Below are 21,362 nucleotides of genomic sequence, written 5' to 3' on the forward strand. Positions count from 1 at the left end.
GTGACGGCTGTAGAGAACAGAAGAGATGTTGAATATTGTGTTGTAGTATGTCTACAGATGGATATAAATTATAGAAACCGCTGTCTTACACAAAGAAACGTGCACATGAGGCACCTCACACAGCTCCCAGCAGTGTATATATACAGTACAAGGCAGAGGAAGGCAGTTCCAAGCAGTGCTTGCAGACAGTACAATTAGATAGTTAATGCGTCAAATTGCCTAAAGCAAAATGCTGCCATGATAGGCTACTTGTGAACTGCTGCTCATTAGGGTTGATTCTCTTTGAATTTGGCTCTCGCCGGAGAGAACATGCGCAGTGAGCAGCGTGCAGCCTTCAGTCAGCGGAGCAGCTGTCCAGGGTTTGGAATTCCAACATGGCAGAGGCTGTGGTCAGTCTTCCCCTCTCTAACTTGGAATGGTTTCAAATGGTGAGCAGCCACGCGTAACCCGAGCGAGCCATTCATCTGCGCACTGGCCGGATCGATGGTACTATAAACCTTGACGCTGCCCTGTCAACTAACACAGGTAAGTGTCCGATTAGTGCGTGTCTGTGTCTGTGTGTGAGTGTGTGTGTGTGCGTGCGTGTGTGCGGCGGTGATGCGAACAATTAAAAAAGAGAAACGGAGCAGCTCCGTATACGCGCTCGCAGCGAGAGAGAGGAACGATGTCGCGCATCACAGAGCTGCAGTCAGTCAGTCAGTGTGGCCGCTCACCCCGCTCCTTTTCTCCCGATGCCGAAATGTACTTGTCACCGCTTTGAGGGGGAAATATACTAAATGAAGGCTGCTGAGCAAATTTGCAAATTAATATTTAACTAGTTTGAAGGTTGCACACGCGGCTGGATCCTAAATAACTTTCCTTTTGCAACGAGAAGTTTTGTCCTTTTTTTTTTTTTTTTTTTTTTTTTTGCATGTCAGCCGGAATAAAACTTGCCACGATAACCGCAGGCGGAGAGGTTAATAGATGGGTTGTCATTGCGCTCTTAGTGGGACAACTGCTGGCAAGTAATCTATTTTAAAAGTACAGGGAGGGGGGCATCACGCTGCTTTAGCCTCTTCCTCTAATGGGCGGCATGAAGAATGTGTGTTTTATGTCATCTACAGTCGCTCACATGCTTCCTATTCTCTTGTTGCAACTCGCGCAAGAAGTGACAGGCTCCAGCCGCCTGTGTGGCTCTCTCGTCTCCGTGCAGGGCTTTTTGCTTCGTATATACACATAGATTTCACCCGCACGATCCCGTTTTTTTCCCTTTTTGCCTTAATGGTTTATTCCTTAATTACTCTGCCTAAATGAACACCCGAGGACAGAACAAGAGACCGTGCGTAAAGTTGTGAAATCCGATAGCTGGGGAAGAAAAAAAAAGTGCCTGTTATGAGAAACAACCTTTGGAATTCCTCCTCGTGAAAATTCCGATTCTGCTGTTTTCCCCTCTCCTCTTGTTTTTAGGCTTGAAGACATGATCACTAGCACCAGTATTTATGGTATGTGCAATTTGTAATTATCTTTTAATGTTATTTTTTTTTGTATTTGTCACATCTGGGGGGAATAAAAGCTGTCATTGCAGGAATGTATTTTATTTTTCTCCCTCTTGTGCATGCACTGGTTCATGTTCAGAAGTTTACTTGATTTGGGTTAAATTAATTGTAATGAGCACACTTGAGGGATAAGAGTACATTGTGTGATTAATTTCATGCAAGTGGCATTATCAATTAATTTCAAAGCACCTTGTGAAGGTTGAGGAATTTGCCCCCATTTTAATTTGGTTTCTGTAACTGGCATTCTTTATGTGCAGTTTCTTTTTTCTTTTTCTCCCTCATTGCACTGCTTTCTTATTTTTTGCATGCGTGACTCTTAACAGTATGACTATTTTCCTTAATAGACAATGAATGTGGATTTAAAGGGTTGCACATTTTCATTAAGAGATCAAATTTCAAACCTACTTTAACTCTTCAGTCTGTTTCTATGTCAGAATTTAGTCTTGAATTAAATATTTACCCTCCAAGGAATTGAAAAGTGTTACTTATTGTGGAAATTGGAATATGACAGTAGCTCATGAGCTCCTTTAACTGTTAAAAAAATATCAGAATAATAAATTCAGTGTCATAGTTACAGGTTGCATCATAAATATACTTTTGTTTATGCACTAATTATTAATATGAATGATAAGTGAAAAGTAACTTGAACAACAAAAAATATAGAATTGCTGTAATCCATCAATATTACAATATTAGTCCAAAATTATTATTGTGTTGGTAGTTTGTCAAACAACTTATGCGATGCAGAATAGCTTTTAGGAAAATTCACACACATGTGCTTTTTATTTGGTCGTCACACTCAATAACATGTCACAAGTGAAAAAACACCAGTCGGTCAAAAATTAGTTCAAAGGCAACGTCAGAAATAGCTGTTATTCATGCTGCAGTGGAAATGATTTGTGACAAGCCAGCAAATGGACACAAAGTCAGGAGAAGTAACAAGTTGTGTGCTGTCTCTCTTTTGCAAACACTTTGTCCTAAGTGAACCTTTCCCACCTCCATAGAACAATTTACTTAATTGTGTTCACACATTTCATTTGCATGTTTTGCTTTGAGAGGAAATTAACATCATCAGCAGTGAGCTGAAGTATGTTTTCACTCCTCTTCAAAAATAACAGCATTCCAGCATCCGTCACTCAGTGGAAAAAATGTACATTACTACCGTTTTCATTATGTTGGAGTGTTTGGTTGTAATGTGTTTTTGTAAAGTGGGTATTTAAATTTGTCGGTCAAGTTTGGATGTTTTTTCGTATTTGTACCCCACATGCATGTGTGCCGGCTACTTTTGCTACAGTGAATTTTGATTTGAGCTGCTCAGACATGAACACTGAGCAAAATGACAAATTGATTGGAGCAATAAATCACACTTTAATTTGTTTCCACTGTTCGTGCTGTAAAACTTAAACACCGTGCACGGTCTCTTTACATGTACCATTTCATTTATGGAGTTGCATTATTTAATTGACAACTTTTTTCTTTAAAAAAAAAAAAAAAATCATAATAATGCTTGAATTTTCATACTGCCATGTGTTGACTGCTAATTTTACTGGAGATTATGATTTCAGGTTGCAGTGATAAGAGCAGGTTTATGTTGATAAATTGCAAAACATCATCTTGTCATTATCAAACCATCCTCCTGAATCTTTGATCTCTAACAGCCTAATTATTAAATACTACCTGAGCATATTTATCAGAGTTCAAACTCCGGAAGGGTTCCATGTCTGAACTCCTGCAGTGTGTTAGGTGATTCTTGCAGATCCTTACTTAACCCCAAACACCTCCAGCATGCATGAAAAGAAGCTGACAGCTCTGTTTATTTCTGATAGGATAGCACTTATGATAACAATCTGAGCTGCTGCTTGACATAAATCTCTGCAGCAGAATTTTACAACAGATGCTGACCCTCCTGTTTTCATCACCCCCTTCACTGTGTGTCACACATGTTCACACGTTTAACAGTGAGTGTAAATAATAACAAGAAGTTGTGTGAAGTTAAGTAATTGCGGCCGCCTATTTTCCAGTGACGCTGGCTTGCAAAAAATATTCTTGTTGTATTTTGTTGTTACATTGACAAAGGATCCCTTGTTGATGGTGGACAAGGCAGAAGATTTATTTTCACTGCGCAGTCAGTGCACCTTCCTAGTAGTTAAGATTTTTATCAGAAAGAAATTACACTTTAAAATATATTTTTTTTCTTGGTATAATGCTGCTTTGTAAGCTCACAGTTTTAGTGAGGTGTAACTGCACCACATAAATCAAAATAGGCTTCCAGGAATTTAGTGTTTATTGCTGTTACGACGATTATAATGCACAGTGTGTGATTTATTGTTAGGTTGCCTAATTACTGATTTACCCAGCTACACACACATAAAACAGAAATTATTGAAGATGGGCGTCTTAGAGAAATCTTTGACTTGATAGTGTGTCATGTGTCCTTGTGAAGCAGATGAGCTTCACTAAATGCTCTGTCCATAATCTGAAGTGTGTAACACCACAAGTGATCATTGAAATCGACAGCCCGATTTAAAGCATTACTTCAGGGAAGTGCTATGCGACAGAACTGACATTTTATACGTGCACAAATGAAGACAATTAAGGCAGCTCTTGAATACCTTGAGCTGACTCTGTGTAAACACCCCCTGGGATGCCTGCAGGGCTTTTGTAAATAGATGAAATGCTCAGCTTTACAGATGGATCTATTTGTCAGTAACTACAAGAAATCCCATCCAACCCCTTGACTATATTGTACCAGATCAGTGCAGGATTGTCATTTAAGCAAATATGTTAAGTGGTGTCTTTCCTGTTTTTCATATAAAAAGCGAGGGAGTCCCCAACGGAGTCAGACTCCAGCAAAAAAAAGGGACGAAAAAACTCCACTCTTTCAACGGGTCTCCCCCCCTCCCTCCCTTCTTCTCTCTCTTTGTCTCTTTCTCTATTCCTCTTCCTCTCTTGTATCCACATCTCTGTCGTTTCCCTCATGGCAGCTTGCTATGTTATCTTTGTGTGTTTCTCTCTATACTGACAATTCTTGCAGTGATTTAAGTTGGACTGCATTAGAAGGTGGAGGCAGCTGTCTGTTGCTATACTGAGGGACGTGTTTGCTCTACTGCAAAGATGAAGGACCATGAATCCTTGACATCCTCCCTTTCTCTTCCCTCCTCCTCCTCCTCCTCCTCCTCCTACCATCTCATTTAGACACAGTGACTGTCTGCTCAGACTTGTTTTTTTTCCTCTGAGTGACAGCATATGGCATAGACATTTTCTAAAATGCATGTGCCTACCAATGGCTGCTTGTTTTTACCCTTCGTATGTCTCCTAGCTACGGGTTTGTCATGTCATTTTTTGTTCTAATTCTGACAAAATACTCACAGATTAACTAAGTTTAGCAGATTCTAGTGGACATAATGCAGGTTGAATACTGAAGGACCTTGTGGATATTTGGAGCCTATTTTACTGCAGCCTGTAATTCCTGTAGCTCTTTAGATTCCTTTGGTTTTATTTTAGTGTATATTGTTTTTGTTGTTGTTTTTAAATATTTAAGGGATTATGTGCAGAGATGTTTGGTGATTGCGTGCGTGTGTGTGTCTGTGAGATGTATGTGTGTGTGCATGCTGGTCTGCCGGTCTGTTTTTTCTTTGTACCAGATTGAGGGTGGACACAATGTCTTGTTCTCTTTCTAATTTCTTTTTTTAAGGAAACTAATCCCTCACACATACATCCCATAATGTCATTATGATCCATACCATAAAGTATAATGTGCTTATAGAGCTTAGGGTTCACTGAATGACTGATTATAATAGCAGCACTTTCATGAGGTATGTTGCAGGGCTGGTTTATTCAGGCCATTATTGCCAGGCATATTATTTACACAGAGTACAGCATTTGTTGCCTTAAACTCCTTGTTCTTCTCGTTTCCAACACATTGAAACAGGGGCTTTGTTTCATCTGCTTCACATGAGGTGTCTCTGCACTCATAAGGAGACGAGGCAGCTTGGTGCCTGTTGGGGATTGGCTAGAATAGACAATCCCCAGGTGTACTAAACTAGGTTTAGCACTAAGGCTTTTAATCTGGACTTGTAGGAGATTCATGTGCATTCATAGATTTGCCTCTGTAATTATCATACCCCCAGTGGCAGCCAGAGAGACGTTTGCCTAAATCACTGATGTCCTCATTACACTGTTTACATTTTAATTAGACATGCAAAATTCTTGATTTTTTTTCAGTGACCAAAAAGATTTTTACATCTTTATTTCAGCATGGCTATTTGCCGAGAATCTTGCCTTTCAATAGCGCCTGCATCTAGAGAAAAATATGTTTGTTTTTAAATTTAGCCCTCTTTACATCGCTTCAGAGTGTTTTCTAATAAAATGTGTAACATAAATTTTGTATTTTCTAGCTGAGGATGTCATTCATAGGTTGCTTTATGAGCAAGGTCTGAATGGAGTGGGCAGGAGACAGCGCTAGACGACAGCATGAACATGTTATTCATCTACAAGGAATAACAACATTATGTCCTTATGACTGAATCTGCTTCCACATCTTTAATTTATTTCTTTGGCCAGATAATGCACTGTTGCTCTCAGCCAGTGAATACCCAGCACTCAAGGAGTATGATTAACAAAATTCTACAATTCCATGACTTTTGAAAATAGCTGGCACTTGGAGCCGTCATTGTGTGCGTGAGTACCGTTGCTTATCATTGAATAACCTTGGTGAAGAGAGGTGTTTGTTCCTGTCCTTCTACCAAGGTGTTTTTTTTTAATTTTTTTTTTTTTTTTGCATGCTGTTGGGGAGTTTTGTATTGTGAGAGAGCAGCAAGCCTTTCACAAGAGGACAGGAGAAAAACTCAATATTTTTGCTGTATTGAAATTCCTCTTGTGTTCTCACAAACCAGCGTTTGATTAATCTGGAAATCGAGGCCATCATTCTAGCTGCACTGAAAATCCAAGCAACTAGACAACCTTTAAGTACTATTTCATTTCACCACATTTGCCAGCTTCATTATAGGTTATTTGAAATGGAAAATGTTTGAAATGCCAATGTCTTTATACAAATCCTCAAATTTGTCTTGATGTTGACTTCTTTTAATCAACTAAACCCGTTATTTCTATTAAGTCTGACTAACTCTGATCCCACTGATGTGTTTCCATAAAAAATGTAGCTTCTCCTAAATTTAATAAGAGATGAAAAAATATAACTGTCATTCTGAATACATTTGTCTCACGGAATAACAGTGTGTCAAAACCAGTTCACTTTGCCATTGTAGTAATGACAATATAATAGTGTTATAATTCATGTATTGAAATACATGCCGGAATTAACTTTGACATTTATATTCAAGAGCATGCATGGATTTGCTTTGAATATAAAAGTTCATGTTTTGACTGTTTCACTGCCTCCCATTCATCACACCCCATGCTAATTGTCTCAAATATCAATTTGGGACAATTAGCTGAAACGATGATCAGATGAGATGCGAGCTATCAGTGGTTATCTCAAAGTTCTCTGCGATTCATTCATCCTCCGTGGAGTGCGGTTGGTTGACAGGCTGGCTCGGTGCCAGGTGCTAGCAGAGGGAGCCTTGAGTGCCAGGGACGGGAGAGGATGGGTTGAGGTTTGCCTGATGGTGTGGAGAGGAGGGAGATGAGGGTGAGTGGAGGGAGGAGACGAAGAGGGGGGAATGGAGGGGCGAATCTGGGCTGCCATGGAGGTTTAAGGTGTCAGGCTGCGGCACGGCAGCGGGTGTCTGCAGTGACACCGTGACGTGACCACAGCGGTCTGTGCAGGAGTAAGACATGACATGAAGGGAAAGGAAAGAAAGAAAATGTTTCTCCATTGATTATTGTACCATGAACACACATAGATAAGTCATAAAGCTGTTTCTCACTTGTGTGTAGTCACTGAAAAGTCTTGTTGTCTGCCGTGTGGCCTGTCTGACAGGCCCTCTTAGAGTCTACCTGGTGTTAGATTAATTTAAATCTGTAAGAAAGAAAAATAAGAGCACCAAAAAAAAAAAAAAAAAAAAGACTGCTCAAGAGTTCAGTGTCATCACCGAGCTTTATGAGGGCTGACACTTCTTTTGTGTTCATTATCAGGAAATCACCTCAGGGAGTCGTGTTGACTTTGCATGGTCTAAAATAGCTGTTACAGTGGACTGCCCCACGTTCGCTCGCTCACTTCCACCGCAACTATCTGGGGAGGCAAGGTGGAAATACCAAACGAAGGTTTTGCTGAGAAAAGCTAAACATAGTTTAAACTCCCACTTTCGCAAAGGAAATGAAGCCATTTGTTGAGCTGCTCTGTCTAGGATGTTGCTCGTACTAAACATAACATTGTGTTCTGTTTGATTTCAGTGGGTAGTGTAGTATTACATCTGCGGAGTACAGGGCTGTTTCATGTTTTTAGCTGGTTGCTGCTGCACTGTGTCCAACTCAATCTGCTCGCAGATCATTTAGGATGAAATAAAAACTAGAGGTATATTTTTATTGTTGTAGTTTTCCTCTTAGGCTCGCCCTATTTAAAGGAAAAATGTATTAATATTACGTCGTTGTTGGCATTATTAGGCCTGCACACGGTTTATAGCAGCATTTCTATGCAGTGCAGAACAATAGTAGATTCATTTACTTGGAGCGTGATGTTTCTGCAGTCCAAACCCTGACTGCATCGCCTCTCCCACATCTTTAAATGGATCCCATGAGTCTTCAGCTCTGTTGTTTCCATTATTCATTTCAAAACTTCCATGTAGCATGGAGAGGCTAGAGGGGTGAAAAATAATTTTGTGTCTGAAAAAATTGATGTAAAGCAAAGTCACTGCTCTATGCAAAGTGTGCCATGCCTTGGGAGCATGTGAGCTGGTGTACTGTAGGAGGAGGGAGCGCCTGGGCAAGGCATGGGCTGTATGTGTGTGTGTTTGTGTGTCTGCCTCTGTGTGTCTGTGTGTTCCTGTCAGTCTGTCAGTTAGGCCTAATGTGGCTCCCTAGAGGTACCTGGGGGAGACCCATCTAGCACCCAGTCAGCCTCTGCTGGCGGCCAAGTGGTGACAACGGGTTCCCACAGAGAGAGGAAGTGTCATAGTATGTATGTAAACTAGTGACAGATGACTGGAGACATGTGGCCTGTAGACACTGGGCCTGAAAGTAAAGCAGTTTTGCCTCCTCGGCTTCCCTCCTTTCTTCCCACTTGAGACTTCAGAGAGTGAGCATCAGGCTGCACAACAGCGCGGAATGCAGTGACAACAAGTCAAAGATGTGAATAAAAAGGATGCAAATCATTTGGCATGAAAAGACACATGCTATGCGCAAAGGCTTTGTTTGCCTTTGAAAGGCTGTAGCAAAGGAGTGCGAAGTTTTTAGTGTGCAGAGCTTCAGGCAGCTTTTCTAGGCCACAGGTCATGTGGGTCAGTGTTACACTCCCTGCAGCCTCACTTCAACCCTCGGTCTGGAAATAGAACATGCAACGTCACCCAGCCAGGAGGGAGGTAGATTCCAGACCTCAGTGGCCACAGGCTGCACATGTGGAATCTGCTCGTGTAGTTGACCCCAAGTGTTTGAAACTCAGAATGCTCCCAGTAGGATATTGTTATTTCATGCATACCCAAATGAGCAAGGCTGTACGAATTGCCTTGTACAAAGTGGACGAGTATACTTTCTGTTCACTGCTGGCTCTTCACAATTCATCAAGGGAACTCACACTAGCCAGAGGCACATTTATTTAACAGTATGCACATAACCTGTGAGAAAGGCAAAACATAACAAATAAGCAGAGGAGTAAATGTTTTGTATTGCATATTTCTGCCAGTAGGCCGTGTGCCTACTTTCCTCTTTTAAACACTCAGTGTAATAGATGGAAAGCTGGCACATGCATGATAGACGCAAGAACTGTACACTTAAGAATCACCCGAGCATTATTAAAAAGATTTCATCCGAGCCTTGCAATCGCAGAGCATGAAGCGTTACAGTTTTTGTTAAGTCAACATATAAAGTAGTTACATTTTTATCTTAGGAAAAAATGAAGGCAGAAAAGTGGCTCATAAAAACAATAAAAGAAAGAACACACAAAGTATTTCCTTATTCAGGCTAATATCACTTGGAAAGACCTCAGGTCACCATGAGCCCAGACAATATAACATATTGTGCTGTTTTTGCCATTTGAATGTTTTGGAGAAAATCGATTTTTTTTTAAAAATACGTTCTTTATTTTAAGCACCTTTATGCGACACTTAGAAGTTATGCACTATCCACTTTTCTTTTCCAGCGTCTTTTCATTTTCTGTTCTGGCATAGCTTCAAGCATTTGAGGAAAAATCTGCTTTAGTGCAAGTAGAAAAACAAAGAGATGAACAATAGGCAGTATCAATATTTGGTAATTAGGGCTACAGTGCATTTCTGCAGTGTTATGTATATAGTAACATATGATCATTTATGAGTTTTGATATCAAACTCGTGACCAGTTTCCTAATCGTGACCATTTTGAGAGAAAGCTGTGTGTCTAAGCGACAGCTCTGCTTTCTATCCAGGGAAGTAAAATCTATCAGCACTGATGAGTTCATGCTCCATTGAATATATCCTTGCCAAACTGTTTATTGTGAGCTCCAATAGTGCGACCGTGCTGTTCTCTAGTCCATGTGGTGCAAAGAGCCAATTCACATTTGAGCAATGGGTGACCCTAGGTTGTGTATATTGATGAGTGGGATTTGTTTCTTAATAGAATTGTGTCTAATTAATTAGCTTTTAATTGGTTGAACTCTGAACATGCAAATACAGCACAATGTGGAACAATCATTGCTTTAAACTGCATAAAAGGCTGCATTATTGAGGCTGACATAAAGAAATACAGGAGATGTTTTGTGTTTATTCTGTTTGTGATCGTTTATGCTTTGTAGTGTAAAACGCACTTCATCCATACTTACATGAGGAATGGATTTCTAAGACCTGAAAGGCGTCAGTTGAACAAAGAGAAATATCTGAAATGCCTTCCTCTCAATTTCTATTAATTATCTCATTTATTTTTCACAATTGCTTTGTGACACACATTGACCTTTTTTTCTTTCCTTCATTTCATAATCTATTAAGGAATGCTCTGGAATCATTTTCGTTGCCCGTCCCTTTTTGCATTCTTCTCATTTGTGTCAAAGCACTGAACTCTCTGAAGGCGTCCAATCTGTCATCCTCTTGCCTCACAGTGGTGTACAGCTGCTTTAGCTAGACACTGGCATCTTTCATTCATTTTTGCCATTTGTACAACTTACACTACCGTGGCACTTAGCCCTGCCAGAGCATGCATATGGATGCATTTTTTAGCAGTTAAATCCATTCATATATAATGGAGGCGTTTGTAGCAGCAACCACAGATACCTCCTGCTGCATGTTACTGCGTTAACCCTGTTGTCATGTTTCATTCTGTGCCTTTGAAGTTTGAAAGAACATTTTAAATTGTGGTGCATGGTTCAGTTTTATTGAAGTAACACAGTGCAACAAAATGCTTGCATTCTGTAGCTTAGCTGAGCATTTTGAAGATACGTACAGAGCCCGTGAAATTTAAAATGCTATAAATGAAAAACAATTTGGAGATTTTCCAACATGCAAAATGCCTTTACTTTGCAGTCGCCTTATGTCCAGAGGCATATTTATCTGCAAATGTTTTCTGCAAAATGTATGTAAAAATGCATTTGCTTCTGGCTTTTCATTAACCTAAGTAGATCCAAAAAATGTGAACTAATGAAATATGATCTTGCTTCATGGAGCAAGCCCATGGAATAATAAACACTCCAGACGTCTTACAGCAGAGGTTTTGGTTTGGATGTAAATGGGTATCAGATTGCATAAACAAGTGTGTTTTTTGTTAGCTTCAATTTTGTTAAAAAAAAAAAAAAAAAACACAAGCTCTTTATGAGTTAGTATAGCATTTTCCTCTTCCTTTGTTGTTTCACATTGAAAACTGTTAGTGATATCAAGGCCACTTCTTGGGACCTCTAAAGAAGAACATTCTGTGCAGCAGCTTCTTACAGAACAACCACTGTGGTTATGAAGAAGCTGTAAAAAAATCATTACAATTCTCTGCTGCTGGTTTGATAAGATACGCTGTACCCATGAAAAGGACACAGAGCAGGTTCAGTCAGGGTCTCTGTGTATCAGTCAACAGGTGTTTCTGCATATAATCTCATTTAGAACATGCTAGCAGGAAAAATGCATCTTATAGTGAATTCTTCACTTTATTGCAGCGGTATTTGTTTGCTGTTGAGCACATTATTTTAGGTTCCTCCTCTTATTAAACACAGTTTCTAAGCTCATGGTTTAGTGACAAAATTTGTTCCAACCAGTGTGGAATACTTTCCTGAAAGTCAGCATCATATTAATTGTTGGACCAAGACTATATACATACGACGCCCCTCTTTTGTCACTTTAAAGCCACAATTTTAAGAATATATGACAACAATGTGGTAGAATCCATGCAATGTCTTTGTCACGAAATTCCATTTAAATCCAAAGTTACTTTTAAAACCAGTGCTGTAATTCTGTTCTGTGGTGCTGTGCTCAACATGCCACCTTAGCTCTTAGAAGCCATTGTTTGCCAGTGGGCGAACCAATCTCCTAGACAGCTCTTTCCTTGTAAAAGTTCCCCTTTATGGCTTCACTACTTCACTTCAGTAACTTTATTACAGTATAGCTGAGAGATTTCTATTTCATATTGACCTAAGATTGCTTCAGTTGTCTCATTTCACCTTTTGTCTGGCCTGTGTTGGAGAAGTGACCTTCTTTGAGACTTGCAGTCGATACCACGGAATGCTTCAGAATGCTTCAGCGAAAAGCTGACAGGAGTTACAGGCAAACATCCTTTCTCTGTTCGCTCGGCTATTTTCAATTAGAGTTCAATTTAAACTTTTAATCAGTGTAATGTGTAGGAAACAGTAAATAGAACAGCAGATGCCTTTGGTTTTCCTTGAGTACAAAAAAAATTAGCTTCTGAATTCCACAAGTGCAGTGGCATTCATTTATGTTAAGCACATTGCAGAAAAAAATGCTTTAGTTTTCTTCAATAAACTATCAAGCAGATCCTGTAACCAGAAGAGTTTCTGTCATAGAAAAAAATATCTTACATCTCCATTTGTGGAAGAACAATATTTTTTCTCTATTGTTGGTAATTATTGGTGGATCAAATTTCATATATTTGTTTTTAAACTATGGTTTATAGCAACTGACTAGATCTCAGTCAGCTGTAGATTACAGTCTAAGGATTTGAAACAGAGCAGCAGTCTTTCCGTAAATGGCATAGCTTGGTATTTGTCAAGAGAGATAAAAACACACAGGTCCTCATTTGCACTATAAAGAATGAGATTTCTTTGCAATGTCATTTCTTTCCTGTCCTAACCAGGTTAATATGGCTGTAAAGTCTAATGGTTGGAAGTGTGAAGTAATCACAGTTGTGAATTGGACCAGTGAACAAGATAATCTGTTAATTTCCAATGGGGCTTGGCCTGTTGGTTTGTAAATCAGATGACTGGTTCCAAGTGTGGCGAGACTACTGCCTTCCAGGAAAAGTCGAGGTGTGCTCAATGTGACGCAAATCTAGAAATGTTCACTTTCCTGTTTACTTTTTCCCCCCTGCCAACTGGCTCCTCTTTGATTGGACTCTTCCTTGGAGTAACAGGACGTTGGGGAGTGAAGATGTTAGTGAGTAGCTTTTGGTCAATGAGCCTTCATGTAGCAAGGTCACAATCTGCCTCTCTTCTCTTTTGAAGTGTGTAAGTGATCCCTTGAGAGGCAAAGTAGCCAAGTTCATAGAGGCCTGCAAAATCACTGCTTCTACTGTATGTGCTCGATGGTTAAACAAGTTTCACCCAGTGCTTGAGTTCAATGACTGTGTTCTTTTAACTAACAAGCCATTTGAGTATTCATCAGTATTATGCACTACAGAACACTATGAAGGCTGTCTCCTATAACTGTCTTAGTTTTATTCAGTGTACAAGTTCTACTTGTGTGTGGAGGGCTGTTAGTTTAGCATGCGTGTGGATTCAGCTGTACTTGGAGTAGTATTGGAAGATGTAGCCTCAGGGGCCTTTTGGCCTGGAGAGTCATGGATTAATGAGTATCGCTGAGACAAAGAAATGACAGCTTAGAGAATCTCTCAACCTCACTATTTACTGTATTACAGAGAACTATGAGAAATACATGTTCCCCTAAAGCCAGCAGAGTTTATTATTAGCGTAGCTCAAAAAACTCAAGGGACTTGAGAATATCCAGAGGATGCAACAAAAATGCATTATGCTATTAAATTTGAATTTCAAATGTGTAAATCTTCAAGAAGAATCACTATAAAGTTTATATGGTGTCATCTTCATGCCTTGCAAAGTATGAACAAGTTTTGCTTCTGATGTATTGAAGGCTTGGTTGTCGCTAAGAGAAAAATATTATCCTCTTATGAAATTGTTTAGAAGTAACATTTATTATGTTCAAACTGGGTTACTGTCCTGTGTATGCAAATTAGAAGAATAGAAAATAATATCAATCTACATAAATGATCTTGTACGTTTTCAAAAATTGTATTTTCAGTATATATAGAGAAAAACAATTAGAGATCCATGTGCATTTTTTTGTTTGTTGTCAACAGATCACATTAAAAAGCCAAAACAAATGACGTGTTAATTTGTTTCTCAATACTTTCTGCCTTCGTTATTAAGTCTATGACATTCTCTCACTTAACCAAGCCCATACTGAAGATGAAAATCTGTAAAAGTGGGTTACAAAATATTTTATTTATAAAAATGCTGAATAATATCTTCAAACAGCCGGACACTGATCTTTTGGACAGATATTTCAAGACAGATTTAAATACCATTTACAGCACCGGGACAATGTTTGTAGGATTCACTCAAAATGTGCCTATTTTTTTTCATCATAACTTCCAAAAACCAACACATTTACACAGACACCTTCAAAGTGTACACAGTTGTAGATTTTATAATAAAGAAGCAATTTAAAATCAAAAGTGAGCATTTGTTCAGCGAAATTATGATTTCGTAATGAGAAGATTTACATCTTCTCATTACAGTTCAGATGAATTATTCAAATCATCAGTGGCTCTGTGCCAGCAAACAGGTAAACTGAGGATTCAGACTTGTACTCAGAAGAGAAACCATGTGGCAGGCAGCCTTTTTCTCGGCTGCATGGCGTACAGTTTGGGTGCAGCTGTGCAGAGAGGGATTGTGAGCGTGAGTAATGATTTTGCAACAAGTCCCCCAGCCTGAAAGACTATATAGGTCGTTTGTTCCTACATTCATCCCCATAGGATCATCGGCAGGAAATATAGCACAGATACTTCTTGCCTCTGTTTGGTTAGGTTTTAGACACAGAAAGCAGCCTTTGTTCGGTCTAAGGAAAGATTAGGGTTTGGGTTAAAATAGAAGACCTTCGTTGTCATGGTTACAATAATAAACATGCAGTATGGTTATATAAAGCTCACGGTTAAAACAAAGAAACAGTAAACAAACAACCATCTTCCCATCTTCCGTTTTAAAGTCCGGTGTTTTGTTGACCCATCCATCTACCCACGTTGTAATGAGCTGCTTGCACACACGACATACAGAGTTGTTGACCATTCGAGTCAATCTGATTTTCATTAAGCTGATTCCAGTCATTTGTAAAACTTCCAAACAGCTGCAGCAGCTATTCTTTCTATTCTCCGTGTGAGGGACACTGTTGACGATAGTCCAAGCAATCCCAATGCTTGGCTGTATTTAGTGGAAAAAATAAATCACTGCCACAACCTTCAAGAAAGGGCCTGTCTAGTTTTTAGACTTATGCTGTAGCCCTATTTTGTAACATCAGAGTATAAACAGGAAAAATACTGCAGTTGGTGACATTTCTAGTAATTGCATGAAAAGAGTGGATGAGAGGTGTTGGGTTTTAATGACTGTTTTAATTAATTTCAACATGCCACTTGGATGCTAGCTCACAACCAGTGATCAGAAGTACTGCGGCCACTTTGGCCAAGCTGTAGTGATGACTGTTGAGACTGTTCAAAATAAGGCAATGTGTGCTTCTAGTTTTGATTACCACAACAGATTTAGATAATTAAATTTCAAATATGTCAACTGTTGAGACACACCGTTTTCACATGTATTCAGCTAGAATACAATGGATCGTAAAGCTTGTGTTGTTTATTAGATTTTTCAGGTGTAGGAGATGAAATATGTTTTTTTTTTTCAGTACAGTTTTGGTATATTTAGGTATAGGCATAGGGTACTACACAAAATATAGCATAATATAGGTAGCATGCTTGGTTTATAAAGGTAAATCCAACAAGCCTATGGACAGCTTAGTGAGCAACCACTGGTTGAACAACTCAAAATGTCTTAAACAGCTGATACATTATTTAATATATACACCAGATAGCACAATTCAGTCTGTCTGCAAAAACGTGTGGCATTGTGCAGTATGCTACTGTATTTAAATATTTTACATGATTGATATTTTTATGTGTAAATTACTACCCACACATTTTGCCAACTACAAACAATGAATTCTCGGCTGTGGGTAGTTTTACCTTCAGTTTGGCTGCGTGTTTTACGATTGGCAGTGACTACATGTGGGAAGCCAGTGAGGGCCGACAAAGCTGCACCAGCAACTCTTTCTGGTTGATCAGGGTGTCTGCACAGAGCGGGTGTGCATCTGAGTGAGTAGAATGAACGTACTCTGTACTATGCCTTTGGTGAAGCTTCCAGCAGGTGAAGAGAAACAGTTGACTTTGTGATTATGTGTCAAGGAGGTAGCACATGTCTGTTTGCCGCCCTCCCCGAGTGGAGCTGGCAGTGACAAGGTCTACTGTGCTGGTAAATAGGCATTACAGTTGAAAATATGGAAAACTAAAGGACTCAAATGTGCATAGAGACGTTAACGAGTAATTTGAAGACTAATAAGGGATTAACAAATCTTGTGCCTTTAAATGTTAGATTAGATGCCCGTGCTCAGATTTCATATTAAAAACTGTGCTATTAGATATTGTAATGACGTTATTTATACAGGAAATGTATGCATGTTTCCACAGTTGCACATTCCAGTTTAATTAATTTGAATAATCCTTGCCTGTGTTCGATTTATCCAGTATATGCATTAAACATTTTACATTGACATCTTAAGATGAACTGAGACTGTTTTTGCCCATAAAATTTCAACCTAAAACTTACATCTTTTTAGTGTTGAATTTATCAAATACATGTACAGTATGATTATGCAAATTGCGCTTCACGGAGGTTTAACTTGCTCAACCGAAACTACTGAAATAGTACTACTTTGTTGCCACTTGAATAAATCTTTTGTTTTCTTTTCTCTCATCCACAATATATTAGAAATACAATTACCCAACTTGATTTGAATTGGACAGATATTCACATAAAATACCAAACACTGCTGTTCACAGCTTGTAAAGAACTTCTGTCTTGTCTCCATTTAACATCACTGTAATTTCAATGTGCTGCCATGTAAACACAATTACCACCCAGTATTTTGAATGTTAATGAAATTGCTGATTGATTTGCAAATTATTTAAATATTAACTATTAATTAAAACAAACTCATTAGCAGAGGTAAATTACACACAGAGGTATATTCAATAAATGGCATTAAAAAAGGTTCAATCAACATAAAGTTTTGATAGTTGATTATTGAACTTCAGAAATTTCAGTAGTAGTGGTCATTTTATTGATTTGTTTTTTTACGATCAATTCCGTACCACTGTTCAGTTGATACTTAAATTAGCTAAGGCTTTATTATCAGTACTCAAGGCAAAATTTGTTGTGCAGATGGGAGATTCAGCTATCAGGACAGAACATCCCACTGATACAGACTGAAAGGACATCGGAGCAAATACATCAAATGAAGTATAGGAACTGCAAAGAAAGCTACCATGAAGTACTTGTACACACATACACTCCCTCAGTCAAAAGTTCGCTGTGCATCACACAAGTGGGGTGAATCATGTCAAGATAGTATTTCATTTTGGTGACGCAAGTCTTGGTGTATTCTGATTATTTTTAACAACCCATTATCTACCTGACTAATTACATTAATGAACAACACAAAAAAAATCTTTGGTTGTATTTAAAAATCTAAACACTTTTAAAAATGACTCCACTGTACCATTTTTTAAATGTATACTGTTAGTAGCAAATATCTTTTTTCCTAGAAATACTGAATTATATCACATTTTATCTTATAGTCTATCGGTTCTGACTAGTTCAATTCAATAAAGTCATAGATTGATGAATGATCGTCATTTCTAGCTGTTTGAAATGTGGATTTTTTTTCTTTCAGAAATGGACAGTGCTTACTTAGTTTGTGATCAGGAAAAAATCGCAAGGGGACTTTATTTCATACATTTTGATCTAAAATCTCCAAATCAACACATCAGGCTGGTTGCTTTAAATAGCTAACTGAAGTGCTGCTACGTCTGCCACATGGGGTTTTCCAACTCACTTCTCCCTGTATAATCAGAAGTATTATTGTGATTACAAAAAAAGATCTTGTCACCAGAAGTCGTCTGCTTGACTGGCAGGTTAACTACAATAAAGTATACTCAAAGCACATGCATGTACAGCCATTTTCCACCTTTTATTTTTGGATTAGAATAGAATCCACTGGGATCAATGGACTTTGATAGTGTAGAGACATGAAGTAATTTGCTGCCATGGGTGGTCAGACTGTGAAATGTATGAGCAGCAGCCCTGGAGAAGACAGTGACTGAGGAAGGCATATCTTCTCTAAATGAGGGGTTAAATGGCGCCCTGCCATCCAAAGATTGGAATTACTGCCACATGGAGCTCTAAATTGAGTTTAAATAGTCTTAACTTGATATGTGAGATGAATGCCTGTCTGTAGCTATACCGATTACCATTTCACATTGTATTAGAATGTTTTGCCCCACCCCTACTTAGAATATCTCCAGTGAATTTGAATATGAGCTTGTTTTTATTTATAAACATAATTACTGTCTGTCTGCAATATTTGCACGCTTGTCAAGTCGAGAGCTCTGTGTGTGCAGAATAAAAGCAAAAGCTCCCATAATTATGTTTACGTCCGGTGATGAAAATCCCAGGGTTGTAATGATCAGTAATTATAAATACTTTTCAGTATGTCTACTGCCTCAGCTGGGACTATTGTGTGGTGTGAAGTGCAGAGTTTGTGCAGCTTAATTATGACATTGTACATGACTAAATGTACCAGTCTGCTTCAGCTCTGCAAAACACTTCCAGTGCATAATCACGCTCAAGTCTGACTTTAAAGAGCTCATTACAGTTAGTTTTCTAAAGAGCGGCTTATTAAACACAGTTACCTAATAAGCATCTTTGGTGGTGCAAATTGGTAAAAATGGTAATGAGTCTGATTAAGCCGCGTTTCAATTACGACAGCTTTCACTTCCCTCCCCCCTCTCCCTCAACAAACCCCATCTCCCCTCCCCCAAAACCAAAAAGAGGTAGGAAAGTCCAGCTCTTTATGCTTGGGAACCCTCCTGGAAGGCATTTTGCTTTTTCTTTCTCTCTCTCTCTCTTTCTCTCTGTCTCTGTCTCTCTCTTCCTCTTGTTCTCCCCCGTGCACACACACACACACACACACACACACACACTTACGCACATACACAGAAAAAGGAAAAGAAAACCACTCTGCCACCTCTGTGCTTCCTTTCAGCAGCACAGTAATGAATAGAGAATTGTGCAAGCGGTGGTCCAATTTACGCACTAGGAAATAGGATGGACAGAGTGGAGGCCCACTCTTGTTTGCTTAAAAACGGCCTAGGCTACCAGATTAATAGTTCCCAAAAAGGTCAGCATCTCTGTTTCATCCATGATGATCACTGAACCAGAAATTAAACACCATATCTCAGCATGACACCGTGGCATCACATGTCAAATGCATTTCGGCTCCACCTGGTCTTCTTTCCTTTGATGAGTGTGAGATTGGGTATAGAACATGTAGCATATATCATCAGGATGCCTCTTCTAACAGAAACGGTGATTCTACAGTGTATATTTTTGTCTTAGACAAATATGTGGCTTCTCAAATAAATCTTCATTCAGATCTGAGTTTGATAGATAATTCCAAGAACTGTCCAGACTTTCTGCAAGAATTTCTTTTCTTGTAATGATCGTCTACAATTTAGCACAGAGGATCATTGAGACCTATGAATTGACAAACAGAAAACAGTCTAACAAAGGCCTTATTTGTTGGTGGCTGATCAGTGGAATTTGAGCTTGAGCCCTGAGGCTATCTGAAAACATTCCACTAATAGAGCGCTCTGTAATTATACCCTTTCAAAGAAGGACAAAGGAACCTGTGGATGTTGTATTTGAATTTCTATGAGGTAGAATAAAGGACAACATTTTACCGTAATACCAAAGTACGAGATCATTATGCTAATGTACTGTGTGTATATGTGTGTCTGCGTGTGCACATGCATTTGTGTCTATTTATAGGTTAGTGTGTGCGTGTGTAATTGTGTGTCTGTGTCTTTCTGTGTGTTTATACTATTTTTAAGTAGGCATATGCATACTGTCTCCTGGGATGCATTTACCATCCATTCCATAACCTTTGTCTATATCAAACTATTTAAAGTCTGATTCTTATTCACATTCTACTTTAAGTCTCTTACTAAGAAGAAACTGGTTGCACTGAATCATTTTCACAGTAATTCAAATTGCAATGACAATTTCACTATGTTCTCGCTGCTGTATGTAACATTAATTCTCTTTTGTTTGTCTCACATAATTCAGCTACTCATGTGACTGCAGGATGTATGTATTTTTTTGTATGGATTTAGTATTTTATTTAATATAGACTTCTTTTCTCTATAAAAAGCGCAAATCTCAAGTATTTCAATAATCGTGGAGGATCCATTTTATAAAATATCTGGTGCTCAGTGGTCTCAAGAACACTTTGCAAGTAGCACTTCTGTGATTGTCCAAAGTGGCACATTGTTCAGAGAGGATTGTCAGTGATAGAAGAATCTCACTCAGTAAGCTGTGTGCAATTTTGCTATTGACAAAATGTGCCTTGAGTGTTAAGGAACTCCACTGAATGATTTTACAAAAACTATTATCCTGATACTTGCACTGCAGTGTCAGTGGTGGTTAAGATTTTTGGCAGACAGTGAAGTGCTAGTTGCTGTTTCGCAAATACTGTTTTGATTGTTGGAACATTTTTCCTCAGCAGTAACGTGGAAAAAATAATTATATTATTATTATATTTGACAGTTTGTAAAACAGGTATTTTATTGTAGTGTTAGACAGAGAGAGAGAGAAAATCTGGTGTGTCAGGGTGCACTGAAAAAAAATATTTTCCTCTTAAAAACTTTTGCTTTTGCATTGCACCCACCTACATAAATAACAGCTGGCACAGAATATAGTGGGAGACTAATACAGTGAGGTGATCAGTGGCTGCTTTTGGTATTCTCTAAAGTGCACATTATTTTTAGTTAATGTGCATTTAAATAAATAAGATTTGTATTTGTATGGTATGAAAGAGTTTTTGCAATTTTATTCTTTTATTTTGTCAATGTTCTCCATGATAATAGGATTTGTGTTTTTGTACGTTTTTTTTTAAACATTTCTGTTCAACCATACCATATTTTTCTTCCCCGGCTTTTTTTTTTTCTTAATCATTAGCTTGGGTGGTTGACAACCATGTGAGCTATAGCATGGATCCCTTTGACTAAAACCTTGTAAATTAACACAATTAGTGCAGCATCATCCTGCTAATTAGCTGCTGGTGTCTAGTGTGGCGGGTGGGCAAATGGCTGGGAGGGAGTCAGAAGGGAATCTACAGACAAACACTGCATTTG

The 21,362-nt window shown here is 38.7% G+C and overlaps 1 protein-coding gene across 2 annotated transcripts in view; it reads left to right on the forward strand.

The window, feature by feature from the left end:
* The first annotated feature begins 256 nt into the window (after window positions 1-256).
* Window positions 257-21,362, forward strand: part of fign (fidgetin) — a 29,667-nt gene continuing 8,561 nt past the window's right edge. Inside the window, exons 1-2 of one of the 2 annotated variants that reach the window (XM_023281073.3) lie at window positions 258-525; window positions 1,447-1,481. In XM_023281073.3, coding sequence (XP_023136841.1) covers window positions 1,457-1,481 — 25 coding nt within the window. In that variant the 5' untranslated portion in view covers window positions 258-525; window positions 1,447-1,456. Of the gene's footprint in view, window positions 526-1,446; window positions 1,482-21,362 lie in introns of both variants that reach the window. The other variant, XM_035953224.2, reaches the window with a different exon arrangement.

Source organism: Amphiprion ocellaris, chromosome 11 (genome assembly GCF_022539595.1).
Source record: "Amphiprion ocellaris isolate individual 3 ecotype Okinawa chromosome 11, ASM2253959v1, whole genome shotgun sequence".
Taxonomy (NCBI): Eukaryota; Metazoa; Chordata; class Actinopteri; family Pomacentridae; genus Amphiprion; species Amphiprion ocellaris.